This window comes from Kryptolebias marmoratus, linkage group LG11, assembly GCF_001649575.2.
Source record: "Kryptolebias marmoratus isolate JLee-2015 linkage group LG11, ASM164957v2, whole genome shotgun sequence".
In the NCBI taxonomy this organism is placed as follows: Eukaryota; Metazoa; Chordata; class Actinopteri; order Cyprinodontiformes; family Rivulidae; genus Kryptolebias; species Kryptolebias marmoratus.
Window position 1 is genome coordinate 10,407,888 of NC_051440.1, and position 20,165 is coordinate 10,428,052.

At 43.0% G+C, this 20,165-nt stretch overlaps 2 protein-coding genes across 2 annotated transcripts; one reads left to right on the top strand and one right to left on the bottom strand.

The window, feature by feature from the left end:
* Positions 1–758: 758 nt before the first annotated feature.
* Positions 759–9,084, top strand: LOC108229909 (neuroepithelial cell-transforming gene 1 protein). Its single transcript, XM_017405629.3, has 12 exons — positions 759–1,088; positions 2,341–2,407; positions 2,521–2,580; positions 5,018–5,125; positions 5,200–5,367; positions 5,462–5,524; positions 5,623–5,719; positions 5,810–5,886; positions 5,975–6,232; positions 6,329–6,499; positions 6,587–6,773; positions 8,007–9,084. The coding sequence occupies exons 1-12, from the start codon at positions 943–945 to the stop codon at positions 8,321–8,323; spliced, it is 1,719 nt and encodes a 572-aa protein (XP_017261118.1). The 5' UTR covers positions 759–942; the 3' UTR covers positions 8,324–9,084.
* Positions 9,085–10,190: 1,106 nt separating this feature from the next.
* On the bottom strand, positions 10,191–17,276 carry asb13b (ankyrin repeat and SOCS box containing 13b). The gene is made up of 6 exons (XM_017405585.3): positions 17,234–17,276; positions 16,610–16,809; positions 16,365–16,515; positions 14,880–15,014; positions 12,378–12,569; positions 10,191–12,284 (listed from the first exon to the last, which is right to left on the bottom strand). The coding sequence occupies exons 1-6, from the start codon at positions 17,274–17,276 to the stop codon at positions 12,136–12,138; spliced, it is 870 nt and encodes a 289-aa protein (XP_017261074.1). The 3' UTR covers positions 10,191–12,135.
* Between the last annotated feature and the right edge of the window lie 2,889 nt (positions 17,277–20,165).

A 20,165-nucleotide genomic window follows, 5' to 3' on the forward strand; every position in this document is an offset into this window, starting at 1 on the left:
GCAAATATTCCCTGCATTTGTTTACAACTCGTAATTGTTGGGAACAAAACCTGACTCTGCTGATTTAGCTCATTTATTACAAATTATGCAATAGACTTTTTGTAGTGAATGATGCGTATTTAGCTTGATTGCTTGTCTTTTTTATCACAGATGATACAAAATATCAACTTAGAAACATAGAAAATTTGCATATTTTGACAGCTATTATGGCTTAAATAACACCTAACGTGATTATAAAGGTACTCATTGCAAAAACAAAATATCATACCTATGACATTTGCTTGTTTAACTTTAGAAAGACCCCAAGTAGGTCAAATTAGTAGGTTAAATTTAAGATTACACAGAATACAGCCAGCCTAATGTAGGGCCGACACGTGACTCAAACTTCCTTGTGGTTTTGTCAAAGTGCTTTGTTTACACTGAGTGTGGACCTGCATTTCATAATTGCATACAATATATCTGGAAAACTGAACCATTTGCTATAGGTCATGATGACCTTTTTGTGTGTTTAATTTCATAGTTTGAAGTGGGTACCTTTAAATTTACTGCTTTTGAACGTTCATTTCTACATCCAAAATTATTTAAAGAGAATTAACTTTACAAAATAGACAAAAAAAACTGAAAACCTTCATATTTGAGTAGCAGAAATAAGAAAAAACTGTATTTTTCGTTAACAAATGAATTCTGTTTAAATGTTTTCTTTGGTGTCGTTTGGCTCCTCCCACCTCATACGTCACTCACAGCTCGCTCCTGATTGGTCCATTTACAATAGTCCGCCTCATTCAAACTTCCGCCGTGCTGTGTCTGTGTATTGTTGTCGTCGATCTTCTGCTTTTTTCTGCAAAATTAGAGAGTTTTAATGTGGCCGGGCTTCGACTTATAATCGTTTAGTACGTTTACATCTCAGCGCAAGGGCCTTTTGAAGCGACATACTCCGCGGAAATGGACGAAAAAGAAGAATTTAGCGGAAGGACGACGGAAAACCCGAAGAAGAAGCTCCGTAGGATTTCTTCGACGACGTCTACTACCAGTGTCATCAGCGCTGCCGAGCCCTCTCCTCAAAGCCTGCGGAGAAATAACTCCAAAAAGTACGTACATGTGAAAAAACCACGACTTTCTTTATTACAGAGTACTGTGAAATGTAATAGAACAGTAACAGAACTGTCATTAGGCGATAACTTCAGCTTTTTGTCGACTTTGACGGGCAGGGCTGGTTTTAACTGGCAAATGGTGCCTTCAAGTGCACTCGGAAACCAGACAATTAGGTAATGTGCCATGTGAAGCGTCTACTCAGGAGGAATGACTACAAATAAATAAACCACTGTTTAAAGATAAATAAGCATTGTTACTTACTGCAAGAAAACCTAATTATGAAGACAAAGTTAATCGGAATTTATACTTTTAAAATTAGTTTCTTAAGCTGAATTCTTCAAGTCTTTTAGGTCATAAAAATGTAATAAGATATGCTGTGTTAATGCAGGCAGATTGACTTGCCTTGTATTGTTTGATAATATCAATTAGTGTTCCTTAGAGTTTAAATAAAACAGCAAATTTGCAAACCTTATTACAGTTAAAATCATCTTATTGTGCTTTTTATTTAGTTTTTTTACACTGATCGTGTGTTTGGTCATCTCTAAATCAGCATGACTGTAAACCAGCTGAATAATAAATTGGAAAAACTGCTTTTTTTATGTTGTTGTGTGGCATATTATGCTGCGTTTGTGTTTTCAAGTTAACATTTTATTGGAAATGCAGGGTCCAGCTCTGTTTTTCAGGACAACGAAGCAAAAAGTACAAAAAAAAAAACAGCTATACAGACGATGATATGAGTTACAAACATGTATGAAAATGTAAATACACGACAGATATTGATGTTTCTTCAACTTTATTGCAGCATCCTAAGCGTGTAGTGACTGAAAATAGAACCGTGCCGTTTATAATCTAGCAGGTATTTAGTAATTCTGTCTACAACTTATCACAGAAATACCATAAATTCTGCAGAAATAGTCAACATTATTGTTATAAAATATCCTTAAGCCTAACTGCAAAGAGCAGCCAGCCTCCACGGCTCTCTTTAGGTGTCGTGACACTTCTTAACTTAATTGTTTTGTCGATATAATTGACTTTTTCTGCACAGAGCAGTTCAGCTCGTTACCTGGATTAAAATATTATCCTTCAGCTGCCCTGAGACCCTCGGTTAAACCTGGAACAAAACAAAACAGGGAGGAAACTACTTTAAACTCCTGTAGATTAAACAAACAAAGTGTTATAAAGGATATTATTTCAAATAGGATAACTGTGAAAGCTACACAATGTGTTTTTGATCTTTTTTTCCTGCAGACCGCCCCTGCAGAGAGGCAGCTCCTTTACCTTCCTCACTCCAGGGACTCCGTGGGACTTCACTTTGGTGAGTTGGTTTCACCGAGCGACGGACATCTGATCTGGATTTCATGTTGCTGCGGCTTCGTTCCGTGTCTCCTCCGTCACTGAGGTTTTTGTGTGGTTTTTTTGCTTTTGCAGAAAAGGAAGCGCAAAGACAAGGAGGACGACACCATCAGTCTCTCCAGCTTCGACCTGAAGGTAAGGCAGCCTCGTCCGGGAACGCTGCAGATCCTGTGATCCCCTTTTGAAGCGAATCCTGACGGCAAACTTTAATCCCTCTGCATGACTCAGAAGGCAGCGAGTGCTGTCGTGTGTTTTAGCTGCAGATAATCCTGTTACCCCCACAGATTGACACAACCGCTCTCCGTCGGATGAAAATACAGAAACACGTTGTCCTTCAGCTCTTTCTTGTAGAGTCTAGATACTGTAACAAATTTCTGTTTCATTAACATATATGTCAATGGTTAAATCAACAGTTCACATTTAATGCGAAAGATGAACTTTAATGAAAGTCTGCTGCATTTTTTGAAGCTAAAATAAAGAAATTGAGAGTTTATTTATTTATTTTTTTTACACAGACAGCTGGCAGCAGCTCTCTTAGAGATTTAACTAAACCTAGGGTTTTATTCATGAAAGGGTGTTTAATTTAGATGTGCTTTAGGCATGAACAATGTATGGAAAATTTATTGTCATTGCAATATCAATATTGCAAAGTATTGCTCTAAATTTCAGACCAAAACCAGAGAAGAGCTCAGAAAGCACAAACCTCCTCCGAGGCCACAGCGTGATTACAAAAAAAATGGTGTCATCCGGATCATAATCTGCATCAGCACCAAAATTTAATCCATTTGTTGTTTTTTTTTGTTTCAACCCCAACATTTCCTGAAGATTTCATTGAAATCTGTTCTTTAGTTTTTACCTGATCTTTGCTAACAGAAAACCAGAACCTCATTGGTGGAGGGAACAAAAGGGTCACATGTAGGAGCAGAGACAAGTTTTTAACAAAGGAGTTACCTGTGACCTTGACCTTTGACCCCATGACAGTGATCACCCTTGACCCCGAGATGTCCAGCTGTGCAGTTTGACATTCCTGTTTTACAGCTGCAGAGTTAGAGCACGAGCTGATTCGTGACCTTTGACCGGATCACCACCAAAATCTAATCACGTCTTCCTCGTACCACGTTTGACATTTCCTTACATGACAATCCGTTCATAGCATTTTAAGTAATCTTGTCCACAGACAAACAGACAGACGTTACCAATAACATAACCTCCTTGAAGGATGTAATCCCCGCAATCCTAAGTGTCCACATTTGGTTTCATAACACTTAAAACTCAAAGGCCAAAGCAGCACTTTAGAAAATCAGAATCATATTTTTTTGGCCAAGTGTGTAAAGAACGCACAAGGAATTTATCTCTGCCTGGATGTGTCTCTCAGGTAGTAAAGAACAATACGGTACAGCACAAAAAGTTTGGTGTTACATGACGTAAGATGTGAAAACAGAGAGAGTTTAAAAGGGTGATGGCTGGTTGGGGAAAAATGAGAGGATGTAAGAAAATGTGGGTTTATCTCAACTGATGCCGTCGTTGCAGTATTCATCAGTATTATTACAGTTCCACGTTTGTCCTAATGTCTTACAGGCAGCTCAGTGTGCTCCTTATAAGTAGATCAGACTCTGAACATGGGTAAAGTAATTGTGTTTTGGTGCGTGTTAGTAATAATTATGTTCAATAATTATTAAATACCCTGTCTAGTTTTCCTGTTTATTGAAAGCGTGGGTGGTTACTGAACCGCTGTGAGGATCTGAACACATGCGGCTGGTTAACAAAAAGAAATGTTTCAAAGCTAAGCTATTTATTTTAAACCATTAAATCAGGGGATTAAATGTAAATTTCATGATGAGCAAGTTTTCCAGCTGTTGGTTCAGACAGAAACCTGCCTGTGTGGAGAAAAGGCTTGTCCAATCAGAAGGCTGAAGATGGCAACAAAGAGTGAACCTCATACAGAAATGCAGGAACAACATGTTTAAACATAACAGCAGCACTAAAAGGAGGATTTTATGTTTTGAAACGCCGCTCCTGTCCAGTCTTGATCCCAGAATACATCTAAAAATTCTTCATTTACCACTTTACATTTTGCTATTTTGGATTTATTTCAACCAGACCTGCTTTTTTTGGCACCAAACACAGTCCTCAGAGCATCAACTTATTCTAGTCAGGAATCAAACTTTTTTTTTTTTTTTTTTTTGAGTTTTTAATTCCTGGTCGCATCCAAAGAGTCAATACAGAGAGCGAGGGATATTAATGAGGGCGAGGCCTTTTCCTCACATTTCCTGTCTGGATAATACAGGATTGAGAGCTCAGAGGCTCAACAATATTTTTAGTTTGGAGTTGTTGTTTTATACGTTATTAATTCCTAAAACTAGACTCAACTCAACATGATGCCGAAAAAATAATTAAAGAAAGTGTTAAAATAAATTTCACATAATTTGAAAGTCTTGCATAATGAACCGTCTTCTAAAGGAGGACACTTTGATGATCATTTATAGCCTCCTGTTGAAAAAAGCAGTACTCTGTATCGTTTTATGAATATTATTCAGTTTAATGAAGCTGTTGTTGTGGGTTTTTTCTTCAGGAACCCAATAACAAGCGCGTGCGCCCGCTGGCCAAAGTTTCGTCCCTCGTCAACCTGATGTCTCCCTCCAAACACGGAGCGGTGCGGCGATTCGGCCAGACCATCCAGGTGACTCTCGCTAACGCTTCGTCTAAAAGGGGTTTGTGTTTTGCTGTAACGTTTGCGCCCGTCTGCTTTCCCAGTCGATGTCTTTACGCAACGACCTCAAGTCACCGGTGACGACTCGCAGAGCCGCCTGCAAGGCTTCGGGTCCGACTCCCACCAAACGCAGGAACAGCACTCTGTGGTCCGAGACGCTGGACGTCCATCAGAAGAGCACCTTCTCTGCCAAAGAGATCAAAAGACAAGAGGTGGTGCAGTTCGCTGCTTTTAAATGTCGGGCGAAGCGTCCGGAGGAGTGTCGGGAGCAGGAGGAGTAATTTCTCTGTAACGTTTCTCCTCTAGGCAATCTATGAACTGTTCAGGGGGGAGCAGGATCTCATCGAGGATCTCCAGCTCGCACGAAAGGTTGGAAATATTCGGTGGAAGTTTATAAGAAGAAATCCAACCTTTAGATCCATTTTGTCGATGTTTTGATGTTTTGCTGTATTTTCCCCCCGGCTCAGGCGTACCACGATCCAATGCTGAAGCTCTCCATCATGACGGAGGAGGAACTGGCTCATATATTCGGTGATCTGGACGCGTACATCCCCCTACACGAGTGTGAGTCCCCTTAAACAGTCTGTAAAATCAGCTGTTCTAAGCCGTGTTTGACCATGCGAGCCTTTCTCTTTTTTTTTTTCCAACCTGCAGACTTGCTCATGAAGCTGACGGAGGGAACTGGCCCCGATGGAACGGTAGCTCAGGTCGGACAGATAGTGATAGACTGGGTGCGTACACACACAGTCAGAGCACGTATTTTTGTTGTTTTTTTTTTTACAGGGTACGACTTTTTCACGTGTTCCGTTTCCCCCTCAGCTGCCGGGTCTGAACGCTTACAAGAACTACTGCAGCAACCAGCTCGCAGCCAAGGCCCTGCTGGACCTGAAGAAGCAGGACAGGCGGGTGCAGGACTTCCTGCAGCGTTGTCTGGAGTCGCCCTTCAGCAGGAAGCTGGACCTGTGGAGCTTCCTGGACATCCCCCGGTCGCGCCTGGTGAAATACCCGCTGCTGCTGCGCGAGATCCTCAGACACACTCCGCCCGACCACGCCGATGTAGCCAACCTGGAGCGAGCTGTGCGTCAGCTTTCATCGGCACCGTCTTCGAACAGAATCGACTGTAAACGTGTGACTGTCCTCTTCTAACTTGTCGGTGTTTCGTTTATTTTCCAGATCACTATAATCCAGGACATTTTGTCTGACATCAACGTGAGAAAAGGCGAGTCTGAGTGCCAGTATTACATCGACAAACTGGAGTTTCTGGATGATAAGCAGCGGGACCCTCTCCTGGACAAATGCAAGACCCTGCTGTGTCACGGCGAGCTGCGCACAAAGAGTGGCTTGGTGGGTACGGGCTCTTCCGCCTTCCTCATGTCCGTTCTCGCTCAGCGAAAGGTCTAACCTCCGCGACGTTTCGCTGCCGTGTTTCAGAGGCTCCACGTGTTCCTCTTCTCTGAGCTGCTGGTTCTGACCCGACCGGTGACCCGCAACGACAGGAGCTGCTTCCAGGTGTACCGACAGCCCATCCCGGTGAGGGACCTGGCTCTGGAGGACCTCCAGGATGGAGAGATCCGCGTGGGCGGGTCCTTCAGGGGAGCGTTCACCAATGGAGAGAAAGGTGAGCTGAGCGGGCTTTTCCTCTGCGCCGTTTGTCTCAGCTACGCTTAGTTTTCGCCGTGAAATGACCTCTTTACACATTAAAGAAGTGTCTGGTGCTTATGTCTGTGTAATTTCAAACGTTACAGCTTTCAGAAATACGAGAAAGTAGATCTTGTCTAATAAGTTTTTTATTAAACTACATTAAAAACCTTTACATATTTTAAACAAACTAATCTGAGACGTCTTACAGATGTTCACTGATGTGTTCAAGACTAACTGCAAGAAAGAAAAATGATTAAAATACCCGTAAAATAATTTGTTGCTGCCCAAATGCAGTGCTGATACACTATCACTTTGTCCTGGACACGGAGGCTACACAAAGTTGAGAAATATGGAGTTTGTTTTTAGTCTGGATAAGCGTGGGGAAAAAAGGAAAAATGTTTGTTTTCAAACTTTCTTAAAAAAACAGATTGCTCAGACAGAGTGCTTTTTTAATAAAAGATAGAAAAGCCCAATGGCAGCTGTGTCAGTAAGTTTAAAAAGTTATCTTTTGCTGCTTATCACTGGATACCATAGGCACCCTGTTGGGCACAAGAAAGCTCAGCCCTGTGTGAAAATAGTTGTCACTGTCTGCTTTCTATCACTGAAAACAGTCTGAGGTTGTTTTTTTTAACCGTGTTTGGAGTGCAGAGGTAATAAAGCCTGGATAACTGTTCAGATCCGCTGAGGACATCGAAGGTTCGAATCAGAAAAAGTGTGGAGTTTTCGTCTGAAAGCCGTGCAGGAAGCCTGCCTCGTTCTGTTTGTTTTGTCGGTGCCTGAACACGTCTAAGCTGCCAGTGGGACGGATTTTTAAAAAAAACGAACTTAAAGCCTTTTGTTTCCTCGTCAGACTTTTTGTCGCTCAAAAGCGAAGCCGGTCAGTGATAATTAATGGATTTATTCCTGACGCCGAAGCTTTCAGGCTGCTTTTAACGTCTTTATTTCCTCAATGTACCGTCATACAGAGACCCATTTTATTCTAAATGTTTCGCTAAGAATTCTAATCGCTGTGCAGCGACCAGTCAGTTTATTGCTCATAAAAGTTTCGCCTCATCTGTGTTTCCTGAACACGAACCAAAGTGCTGAAGTAGTCTAAAAACAAAAAGCACAGTTTGTAGGTAGTATGAGGTTTAAAATCATCATTTTTTTTGGTTTATTTGCAGCATTATGCAGCCAAACTAATAGCTTCATGTCTTCTGCGTCCGTTCAGCTAAGAACGTTTTCCGCGTGAGCTCCACGGACCCAACCCACGGCCAGTCCCACACCCTGCACGTCAGCGACGTCTACCACAAGCAGCAGTGGCTCAACTGCCTGCGCTCGGCAATGGCCCAACGCCAGGGGGAGTCCGTCCGGACAAAACGCCGCTCCTCCTCCTCAACATCGGCGTCGGCGAAGACCTGCGAAGAAGAGACAGACGAGAACTGCCCGCCTGTCTCCGGCCCCAAACTCAGGCCTCAAACGCTGTCCAAAACCAGACTGGGCCAGAAGTTACCGGGACCGCAAAGGAGGAAGGAAACTGGGGTGTAGAAGGCGCAATCAGGGCTCCCCGCCGTGCGTCCTGTGATCATGTTTGTTACTCCGTTTTTTATTTTTTATTATCATGTTTTTAGCTGCACTGACAAACCACCCCCCTCCCGATCATCTCCGTCCGAACATCAAATTCATTCCTTACAAAATTAAAACTGGTTTACAAAAGTCCCCGCTAGACTGCGTGTGCAGATGTGTGGCATTTTGACTTCTCTTTACTGAAGTGTTTGTTTTTGTAGCGCTTGTAGCTCATCGGTCCCGTTCTGTGGTCGGTGCGTTCAAACCGTCCGTGTGCGAAGATGTCATTTGCGCCGAGATAAGGAGTCAGGAAACCGAGCTGTTCACAGGAAGCTGCCGAGTCTAAAAAAGTAAACGGCCCGATGAGAGATAACGACCAAAACATATTCCTCAAACGCAGCGAGATGAGAGCATTTCTTCTGAAACGAACTCAGTGCGTTCAGTGGAAATCCGAGTTCAGGGAGACAAAAAAAAACAAAAGAAATAAAACATTTTGGCTTGTACTTCTAGCTCTTCGGACCGTAAGGCTTTTGTGTTGTGCCACGTTAACTTCTCGTTTGTACTTTGACCCTTTTAGTCACTTCCCTTTGCTCGTTGACAAGGGCTGAAACCCGATGTCGCAACATTTCTCCAGCTCAGAACTGTGAAAAGATTCGGACACGAACACTTGAGTCGCGCTGTGTTTAATTTTAACGCTTGAAACATCCAAACTCGACTGGAGAAATAAAAGCTGTAAATCATTATTCGAAGCACGTTTCGCCTCCTGTTTTCTGTGCTCTGCGAGAGTCGATTCATCCACCAGCCGAGGCGGTTTTCTTTATTTTTTAGCCTGAAACGATAATGGAAAGCTACAGAAAGAAGCAACAAAAGGATCTGTGACCATGCAGGTAAATATCTGTTGAGGGAACTACCTTTTCTCAGTCACACTTGCTTTTTAGACAAAATAAAAGAGGAAACAGCAGCAAAATTTATTACAAACGTGGAGAAAGCAGCTTCTGAACAGACGAGCCCTTCAGAGGAAGACAGATGTTTCTGCAGCTGGACAGACTCACCTTTCTAGACAAGATCGTGTCTCTGAAGCTCAACCAGCTATAATCAAAGCTAAAACCTCTGAGAATGATCATCCTTCTATGGCTGCTGCCTTTTTTTCTGTTTCCCCCTCCCAGCTTGTGTGTGTCTGATTACTCTTGTGGCTTTCGCACATCTTTCGCTTCCACTAATCGCCACCGGGGTTAGGGTGCGGACGTGCGGTATGTACGCTTGTTGACGCGTCATCGCCACAGCTTTACAAAAACCCAGCTTCCCCAAAACGCCGCCGGTCTATCTGTGCTGGACACGAAGCGGCCATTTTCTATGAAGTCGACAGCTCCGGTGCCCGACTAGTTCGTACATCACAGCTGAAGTCGTCCGCCACCTTCCTGACGCTCCTGGTGGATAAAGTGAGGTTCAGTGGACAGATCAAGAACGGTTGGTGTCTTACCTGTCGTAGATTGTAGCAGAAACAGGCATGTAAGGCAAAAGTGACGGCGTTCGCGTGCAGAAATTCATTTTAAAGTTGCTTTAAGACGGCAGCGATCCACTTTTGGGCTCGGACTAGCCGTTAGCTCGTCAGTCCGGTCCAAAATAAACCACTACTGTGAGCTTGTTCACAGTATATATCGACCCTGAAATCAATAGGGATCATCCCCAACCCATGATGTCCAGCTGTGCTGTTTGACATTTGATTGTTAAAAGGTCCTCAGTTTAGAGCTGGGACAAGAAGTTGTCCACCGACAGCTGGACAGACAGAGCCATGAGACGTCCTGTCTTTGGACGAACGAATGAAAAAATGAAACCAGTGACATCATCATCATGGCGAAGCACGTTTTATCCATTTATTTAAAGTGTTCAGTCTCAGTGGCTCACAGTCTGACGTGTGTCTGAACGGCAGAGCAATCTTTAAAACAGGAGTCTTTTTATACGTATAATGTTTTATATAATCATTGGTCATTTTATCCCAATTGACAAAATTTAACCTCTGAACTACGCAGGCCTGTATGATTCCTCAATATATTTGTACTTATTATATATTTAATAGGTGTTCCAGTTTGAAATAAAGCATATAATTACATCTTATTAAATTCTTAGAGTGAACATAAAAATTAGACCAGTTTCTGTGATTTGCCGATTAAATGCAGAAACCTTTATTTATTTCAACTTTTATTAAATCTAATATTGTAATCAAAGGGACTTAACTGTTTTCTAAAACCTCTTATTTGAATGGTTTTCCCCTCAGTGCAAAAAATGTGTTAAAATGTTTGATTTTCTGGTGGATTTCAGAGAACAGTGACGCTAGAAGGTGGTCAAAGGAAATTGTCCAATAGCTTAAAGAGCTGCGAGCACAAACGGATTAATCCTCGAGTTATTCTTTCCCCAAAATAATCACAAATTTGCATAAAACTGGACAAGAAAACCACTTAAACAGGTCTTCTTTTTAATAAAGCGGGGCAGATCAAAACATCCAATCTGCGAAGCTTTAACAGCATCATTACAAACACGTGTACCTTTAAATCTGTACGTCCATCACAGGAGAAGTATTTCAAGAAAAAGAAAAACTAAAATCTGTTATAACGGATACTACAACACCAACTAGCTTTTTAATCTGGTTGTGATAAAACCACCTGTCATATTTACAAATATACATTCACATAAAGACTTACAGATTATTTACATAAATACACACAATCATTTAATCGTCGTGATCAAGTCCTAAGATCGAACAGATTCAGTTGAAGACCGCGTGTTGCGTCTGTTAGCGAAATATGTCATGGACCACCCGGCGGATTTTAATGAAACTCTCAGAAAGTAATCACTGGATGTTTGTCTACGACTCATTAATGTTAGGAGTCAGTAGAGCTCAAGATGGCCGCCATAGCCAATCGACCTTAGCGAACACAAAAACGGCTACGACTCGGTCGACTTTGCAGACACCGACATAAAATTTGGTGTGGTAGTAGCTGAGACTGATCCTCATCCTGTACCCTGAGCTCTAACAGATCGAACAAGAGCTTTATTTAAAGCTTCGACGTGCAAGGCGACAGACGATATGCATTTCCTCAAGGAATGCTTGTTTACATTATTTACATTCAACCTTTTTGGTCTCCCAGGCCTTCCTTAAAAAACAGTGTTTGGGGCTGAAATGTTGATTTAATAAAGTTAAATAATATAAAATACACAGAGCTTGTGTTCACCACCTTCAGCTTTTTGACTTCTCAGTGATCAGAGTCTCACTACAATCAATGAGAGGCAGTAAATTTGCTATGAAACTGAGGCTTTCTTCTTCTTAGAGCAACTTAGTTCAACTTGAACGGGCCTAAGAAGTTTAAAAAAAAAATAGGGTCACCGTGGCCCTGCTACTCCTCCTTTTCTTGTCCGTTGGATTTCTGTTCGGGTCGAGAATTTCTCCGAATCGCGATGGATTTCGCCTCAGTCCAAAAACTGTCACAGATTTTACCGTTAGAGGAGCGTCGCCTATTGCAACAAGCGCGATGACAAGGAGAACCTGCGCTCTCGCATTCCTGAAAGATGACCTGAACTCGCCAAAACAAGGCAGTGTTTCCTGTCGCTGAGGTTAGTCTTTTTAACGGCCACGCCTTTTTTTATTTTTTTTTACAAATCTCATCACATTCGCCCGTCTCGCCTGGTAGCGTCTTTGTTGATTTCCACATCCTGCCGCGCGACTCTCCGGAGAACGAGCCGCAGCGGGTTTAACGGGACGGGGGTTAACTTCGCGAGAGCTGCCCTCGCGGTCTCCTTCAAATTTCAACGGTGGGGTGCGGATTGTACGAGAGGAAGTTTATGATGCGCGTGGGCAAACCCAGCTCGGAAACGACCTTGTGCGCCTTTGTGCCGTAGGTCCTCCTCAGAGCCACTCTGCTGAGCTGCTGCAGACTGAGAGGGGTGTCTAGAGTGAAAAGGGGGAAAAACCCACAGCGTGTTTACATTGACTGCTGCTCCTCCAGTTTCCTGGAACAGGATGCACATTTGGCCCACTTACTTTCAAAGAACTCCAGGCAGAGGTAGGAGGCGGAGCCCACGCCGGCGTAGTGAATGGGCTTTTTGTTGAGGTTGTCTCGTGCGAACACGTTCCCCCCGAACTCCACAAGCAGCTCGATCAGTTTGGCGTTGTTGGCTTTGGCTGCGTGATGGAGAGCCGTCTCGTGGAGCTTGGAAGCGTTCACGTTTGCCCCTGAAGAAACAAACGCAAAGTTACGAAAATATCTCTCCTGCTCGAAGCACTTACGTTTGCAACAGTCCGAATTATATGGAATGGAATTATATTCTTGATCTTTTAGTGTGCTCGATATGCAAATAAAATAAAAACCTGACGCCAAATTAACAGACAAATTGCGCCTGGTTTACCAAATCCCGGCACGTTTTGTCCAGAAACAGGAGCAGAGTGGATTTTGCACATCGATCTCGTTTTAAAACCCATCTTAAAAAAGAAGATGTGCGCCTCGAACTGTGCTGCCAACGAACCCGCGGCTCAGTGTTCCCACAGTTCAACGGGATATTAGGAATCTATTTAATGAAAACCTTGTAAATATTTACATAAATTACCACTAAGGAAAAAAGCATTTGATTTTTAAACACCAGCGTTCTTTCCGACACGTGATTAGCGTTAAATATTTACCATTTCCTGAGAGCGGGTGATAACTGAAACTCGGGCAGAAACTACACAGACTGAATTTTGACCTCAGACCAGGAGTGGACAATCCTGGTCCTGGAGGGCCACTATCCTGCATGTTTAACTTGTGTGGTGGCAAGGTTTTTATAAGATAACACCTGACTGTGTAATGTCTGAATTCCACAGCCTATGAGGTATTTACCAAATGACCCTGTTTCTCTTCACTGTAACCAGACTGACCTTGCTTCCTGCCTCCTCCTCGCCTTCCAACATTCCAAACATCTTCGATATAAGCTCCTGTGTGGACTCTGGAGGTAAAGCTTTAATTCAGAGCTTCCTGTTCGGAGCTGGGTCTCTGATGTTAATTCTTAATTGTCTTTAAGGCTCTCTGTATGTCGTGCTCCATACATAAATAAACCTGTTGGAGTGTTTCCATCTAACAGTGCCTGGAAATTGATTTTCTTACACAACACTTGTTTCTCTGCTCCAACACACCTGATTTGAACCAATGGGTGATTAACAGGATTCTGCAGAACATGAAGAGGTGATTTAACCACTGAATCAGGTGTGTTGGAGCAGGGAAACAAGGAAAATTATGCAGGATAGGGGCCCTCGAGGACCAGGGGTTGCCCAGCCCTGCCTCAGACCCAGAAGCTGAAGCAGGACCGACCTTCTCTGTCGGCTGGTACCAGTACGAGTTTTAAGTCCCGTCCTCTCCATGTAAACAAACAAAAAACCTGCCCATGGTAAACTCGTAAAAAAAACTACACTCCACATAGTTTTTTCCAGGTGCTGACTCTTGTTGATTCATGCATTTCTTACCTTGCGGCTGCTCGTGTTTATGTTTCGCTGTATTTAGTTATTTCAAGCTTTAAAAGAAAGGCTTGTGTAACTTGTTTGCGTGCAGACGGAGTGGGATGAACTTAAAAAACTGGTTTAAAAAAAAAAAAAAAACACAACATGGCGGATCCTGTAAACCAGGTCCTGCTGGCTTCACTTCCCAACAACAACAAGAGAAGGCGGGCGCTATGGTTGCTACAGTCCATGTTCTCGGGTGAAGAAACGGAGGACGAGGAGCAATCTGCTGCATCGCTGCCTTCACAAAATGAAAGCAGGCGTGTCAGGAAAGCTAGAAATCCTCCTCACTTCCAGTGATGAGGCATTGTTGAGTCTACGCATCTAATATAAATACAAGTGCATAACATCCAGCTGTTGCTATTTTACATTCAGAATACAAAATCGACAGATAGTGCTTCACACTCAGAAGTAAACAAACAGAACCCAAGACCTCATTGTGTATTAAGGGCGAGGAGAGTCCAAGATACAAGCCAGTTTATTAGGTGAAAATAGGAAGGGTGCAGTAATGGTCCATAAATCACTAATGTCAGTTATTTCTTCAGAAATGTCTGATTCCTCCCTGACGCAGCCGTTGCGTTTGTTAAACGTGCAGCTCCCTGGTCATAAAGTCATCAGGTTGGGCAGCAAAGATCACCACGTTCTCACACTAAAACTGTCCGAACGGCTCATTCCTGAAGAACCTGACGGGCAAGTTTGCTCCAACATATGATTAGCGCCATTTGTTTTGTGAATGTAATACAGAGGAGACAGCAGTCACAGACAATGGGCTAAAGTCGGAGCTAAAACCAGACACTCTGCATTTTTTTTGTGAATCTTGGCCGCCAGTGAGCAAATCTTTCACCAAGGCAGAAGTCGTGTTTTGCAACTTCAACAGGAGTTTTGTGAACACACACCAAAACCTAATGCTTTCTGTGTTATTCCACCAAGTTCCATTAAACAGTTCTCCAGCTAAGCTTGTATTTTTTACTTTGTTTCCTCAAGCCCTAGCATTCAGAGGACGGGCCTTCGACTCACCGGCAATGAGGAGAACTTTGACGCAGTTGTAATGCTGTCGGGCGCAGGCCACGTGAAGCGGCGTTCCGTAATGGCAGTCGTGAGCTTCCATGAAAGCACCTCGGTCGATCATGAGCTGAACGCAGTCGGAATTACCTGGCACGAAAACAAAGGACCATCAGAGCTGTTTGTGGGACGCTGTGAGGCGGGTTCTGTCCACGAGGATCAAATCAAGTAGCTCCTGCCTGCAGCCCTTTAGCTTATTAAGATCTGACGCAGCAAATATAATGTACACATCAACGCTGGACCTGGTGAGCCACTGTCCTGCATGTCTTAGACGTGTTCTTGCTATAAAACGCCTGGTTTAAATGGATGACTTGTTGCCATGCTCCCGGAGAACTTGATGATTTGGTGAGGAGGTAATTAAATCATTTAAATCAGGTGTGTTGAAGCAGAAAAACCTAAAACTCCCAGGACAGCGGCCCTCGAGGCCTAAAGTTTAACACCCGTGTCTTAGATGTTTCTCTGCTCTAACACACCTGGTCAAATTATTCAATTACATACTCTGAATGGCATCAAGTTCTGCCAAAAAGGCTGTCGATAGCTTATTAATTTCAGTCAGGCGTGTTGAGGCAGTGAAAACAGCTAAAACCTGCAGGACAGAGGGCCACGAGGACCAGGGTTGGGGGCCTTCTGGTATTTATGACTCATACAGCAAATAAAAGAGGTTAATTTAGAAACTTTATTTTAACTAAGAAAAATCCCCTGACTGAGTGTAATTTGCCTGATTGTCAGCTACGGCCAAAGGCGAGAGGGCAGTAATGTTTTTTTTCTGTGCGCATGTGTTTGTGTGTGGGTGTGTGTGGGGGTGGCTACTGGACAGAAAATGATGTGCATCAACAACTGATTAACTTCTGAAGTCAACCCAAAACAAGATGGATGCCACACCCAAGTGACCTCAGGAAACACAAAAGTGACTATATCTCAGCCACTTTCACACACCGAGCTGATATTTGGTGCGGTTGCAGCTGAGAATCATTTCCAGCGTTTTGTTTTCATTTTAACAGATCTAATTTCAGCTAAGCATCTAGTTAAAACGAATATTTAAACATACAGCAGCAGAAGTGGTTATCTGAGGTGTATTATAATCTTTTTTTTTTTAACCAAGGGTAATGTCCCCTTTGTTTACAAGGAGACAACCAGCCTACAGAGAAGCTGGTCCTTCTCCAGGTTACCAAGGGATGTTTACTTTTTTTTAAACAGTCGATGGGCATGAATAAAATATAATATAAGTATAAGACTGATCATGTCTTGTGATCAAGCACTCAGTGATGTCATTAACACTTTCTGAGTTGGGCCGCAGATTGATTCCTGTGTGATGCGGGCTGCGTCAAATCTTGTGCAATTTCGGAACAACTGAAGCGGGTCAGATGGAAGGAGCTCGCGGGCCGGGTATGGCCCAGGGACCGCCAGTTGACGGTTCCTGCGGTATGAAATAAGACGTACCTCCCATGCATGCCTCATGAAGAGGGGAGAAGGTGAACAGCGGAGGATTGATGGTTGCGCCGTACTCCAGCAGCAGCTTGACACAGTCCAGGCTCCCCGCTGCGCAGGCGTCACACAGCGGTGTGCTGCCGTCGATGTTACGAGCGTCCACCTGTCAGACAGGGGTCACAAGCACCTCATATGTGACGCATCCCTTCGAGAAAAGCCCCAAGCTTCACCAGATTCCCAGCACGAAGCCACCTGACCTGCGCACCGGCGTCCAGCAGCAGCCGGACACACTGGGCCTGACCCTGGATGCACGCCTCGTGCAGCGGGGTGATGGAGTCCACGGCCACGATGTTGACAGCCGCCCCTCCCTGGATCAGCTGCTGCAGCTGGAGGGCTCGGCCCTGGGCTGCAGCCTCGTGGACCGCGGACCGGTCCGTCCAGAATCCAAGGCCATGAGCTAAAAAAGATTAAAAAAAACAAAAACAAGACTGAGTCCTTCTGTTCATCATGTCTGAAGGGTTAAATTAAACCTCCCTGTCCTAACATTTCATTACTAAAGGCACATTTATATTCTTGATTAAAAGACTTCATACACCTGCACAGTAAGGCCACCATATTAGCTAAATTAATAATAAAAAACTAATGAAGTTGCATTACTGAGTATAGCATACTTTGGGCTCATGTTTGCTAACATTCAGGTACATGATGAGTTAGCTAGCAGCTAAACAAGCTACGTTTCTTGCTCATAATCAAGTTTACATGAAGTGAAAAGCTAACAAACCCCCCTAAATGTTCCTGTCGGTGTTATCTAATCATTTGCAGACGCTTTTTATAAACTGTTATCTCGGGTTAGTCACACACACACACTGTAAGCTACTTACCGATTTCTCCGTACAGGGACGGTCTGGCCCGGGTGATCTCCATTATTTCATTGTTTCGTTTCCCTCTCTCGGTTTCCCGGATTAATTCAGATCCCAAACTATCGTGGGCTCTGTTCCGAGGCAAAACGCTAAAAACTGTAAGGACCGCATTCTTCTTCTTATTGTTATTATTACAAGCCAAGCCGGACCGCCGTACAGAGAGAGCTGCGGAGCTTCAGGCTTGAATAAACGGGAGCGCGGAATTCTGGGTAATGTAGGCGCGGGGCTTCCTACATATTCATCCATTGGAAAAACTGTTCAAATTCACATTCCCAGATTTCCTTTGACCATTTTAAACTTTTTTTTTCTTTTGTGGTAGTTTTATAAACCCGTGTCATGTATTTATACAGTGGTAACTTACCAAACAAAAGACATCAAGGGAAAACACCTAAATTCTCACTTTTTGCTTTGGAGTTTATGGTCTAAAACTTATACAGAATCTGCCAAATTCTTTTTTCTTACTTATTCAATTACCTGAGTAGTGAAACCCTAAGAGCTGATCTTATAGACACATCTGTAGTTTCTAAGTCAAAAACCATTGGTGATGTTAAACTCAAGGCTTGCAGATGAATCAAAAGCCGGCTAATCATAACAAGTTTAAAACTTTATATAAAAACTGAAGTTTAAGCAATTTTCTTTTTACTTTAGAGAACAGGGGCTAGGGGGTAGCCTGGAAGCACAAATTTATTGTGCCACTCTCACTTTTTTCCTGGGGTTTTGTGGTTTACTCGTATTTCTTAGTTTGTGCAGTACGCTAAAACTATTATCTTTGGGATAAAACTTGCTGCTGACCTGTGCTTGACACAGTTCTGTCTTTGGAAGGGACTAACCCAGAAGACAGCGTGTCTTGACACATCTTTAGAAGAAATAATTCTTGATTGCCTACATTTAACGTGATGGCAACAGGCAACAAAACTATTTTTACAGCAGAAAATACTTCAGGGTTACTGCCACATTATACCAGCATTAAACAAAGTGGATTAACAAGTCCCAGTTCATCTGATTATCATCAAATACTGAGTATATAGACAAAAATGTTTTGTTTTTGTTTTTTCTTTTTTTCTTTTCTTTTCTGTCTACTCATGTAACTTAGAATGGTAAAATTTAGAAGCCTTTGTAATTATTTGACCAAGTTTCCTTAAGGTTTTGGCTTAAATGAAGGTTAAACAGTGCTCAAAAGCAGCTTCTTTGCCTGACTACAGATGTTGCTTCCTGAACAGGAAGTGAAATAAGGCTCATGTCCACTCTGAGAGCCCTCTATCCTTTCTCCCCATCCCCCCCAGAGCCAAAATAGACTCGTTTTCAACACCAGTTACAGGAAACGCAACCAAAACCTTTCATTTTGTCGTGGCTCGTGTAGGTTCCTTCTTCGTGAAGGGTATCTTTTTGAAGACCTTCTTCCTGAAACAAGACTGTCAGTGTACAAAATAAAGGATTTATTAGGATATTAGTGTGCCAGGACAATGCTTATCTTTTCTTAGACCTGGCTAATAAATGTCTCAAGGATCATCATGGACCTCATACTGATGATGTTGGGTTAAGGTAAAATAGTATGTTCCATTTGTTCTTGGAACTTGGAAAAAAGAAATCCACTTTAACACCCCAGAAAGTTGGCATTCTGACTTGGAATGTTTGAGGTTGCGTCTCACCAAGTCTTCTGCGTTTTTAAATCAATTTAGTTTGGCACATAGGCAGTCACCCAGACCAAAGTCTGCTCAGTTTTTATATCTGGGCTTTCATCATCGTCCAGAGGTCATGTCGTGTTTTAGCTGCTTCCCTGCTTTAACACGCCTGATCAGACAATTGAATAATCTCCTCTGAACGTCATCAAGTTCTGCAGAAGACTGTCAATGACTCATTCATTTCAGTCAGCAGCTAAAACATGCAGGACAGTGGACCACGAGGACCAGGGTTGGGGACCTCTGATATAGAAGCTGGTGATCTTTTTCACCGCGCTTTCAGCATGTTGTTCTGCTGGACGACACATCCGGCCTTTTGCTGTCAACCTCTTTTCTCAGTTTCACTTCCCTCTGCCAGCTCCACAATAACCCAAACCACAGCTTTGGCAGTGGCTTTGGGAAACCTCTCTTCTTATTCTTATTCTTCTTTAGCAGTTTTTTCAGGTCACTGTTGGTCTAGGGTTTACTATTAGGGAAGAACCACACGCGTCAGTGGGAATTATATTCCCCACACAGCAGTTGCTCTGGTAAACAAACATTTAGTCATAGTATTAACTTCATCTCCATGTGGCTCAGAAAGTAGATGCCAATCTCTGGACTCGAAGCGCCTCTGCAGAGTGCCTCCATTTTCCAGTGACTACCTCACTACAGCTCCTTGAGGTGCAGGCTTCAGCTCAGCAATGTCAGTGGCGATGAGAACCCTACTACAGTCTAACTTACAAATGAAGAATGTGCAATGGAAATGCATGCATTTCTTCTAACATCTGCATGGAATAAATGACTAGCTTTTGGAAAGTTAGCAGCGTAGCTGAGGGGTTTCTATGATTAAAATCTCAAGAGATCAGCCTAAATGCATGGGAGTGTTGTGTGTGTAGCCTGGCAACAACCAAGATGATGTCAGACGCAGCATTTCCAGTGCCATTGGGTATTATACTATTTATACAGCATTCAAAACAACACATTTGAAGTGTCTTGGTGTATGATAAGGACAGAAACCCACCACTAACAATTCAACACCTAATTTGCTTATTCAGCCTGAAAGCCAGTAGAAGTTGGTAATACTGCTCTGGCAAATGTGTCTCAGTGAAACACGCAGAACTGCATTTCCAATAGCGTCCTTTTATTTGCGTTTAGTTTTTTAGTGATTTGTTTTTCATTTTGGTTAGTTTAGAAAATTTAATTGGCTTCTCTGGTCCAGTTTTTAACCTAACTTA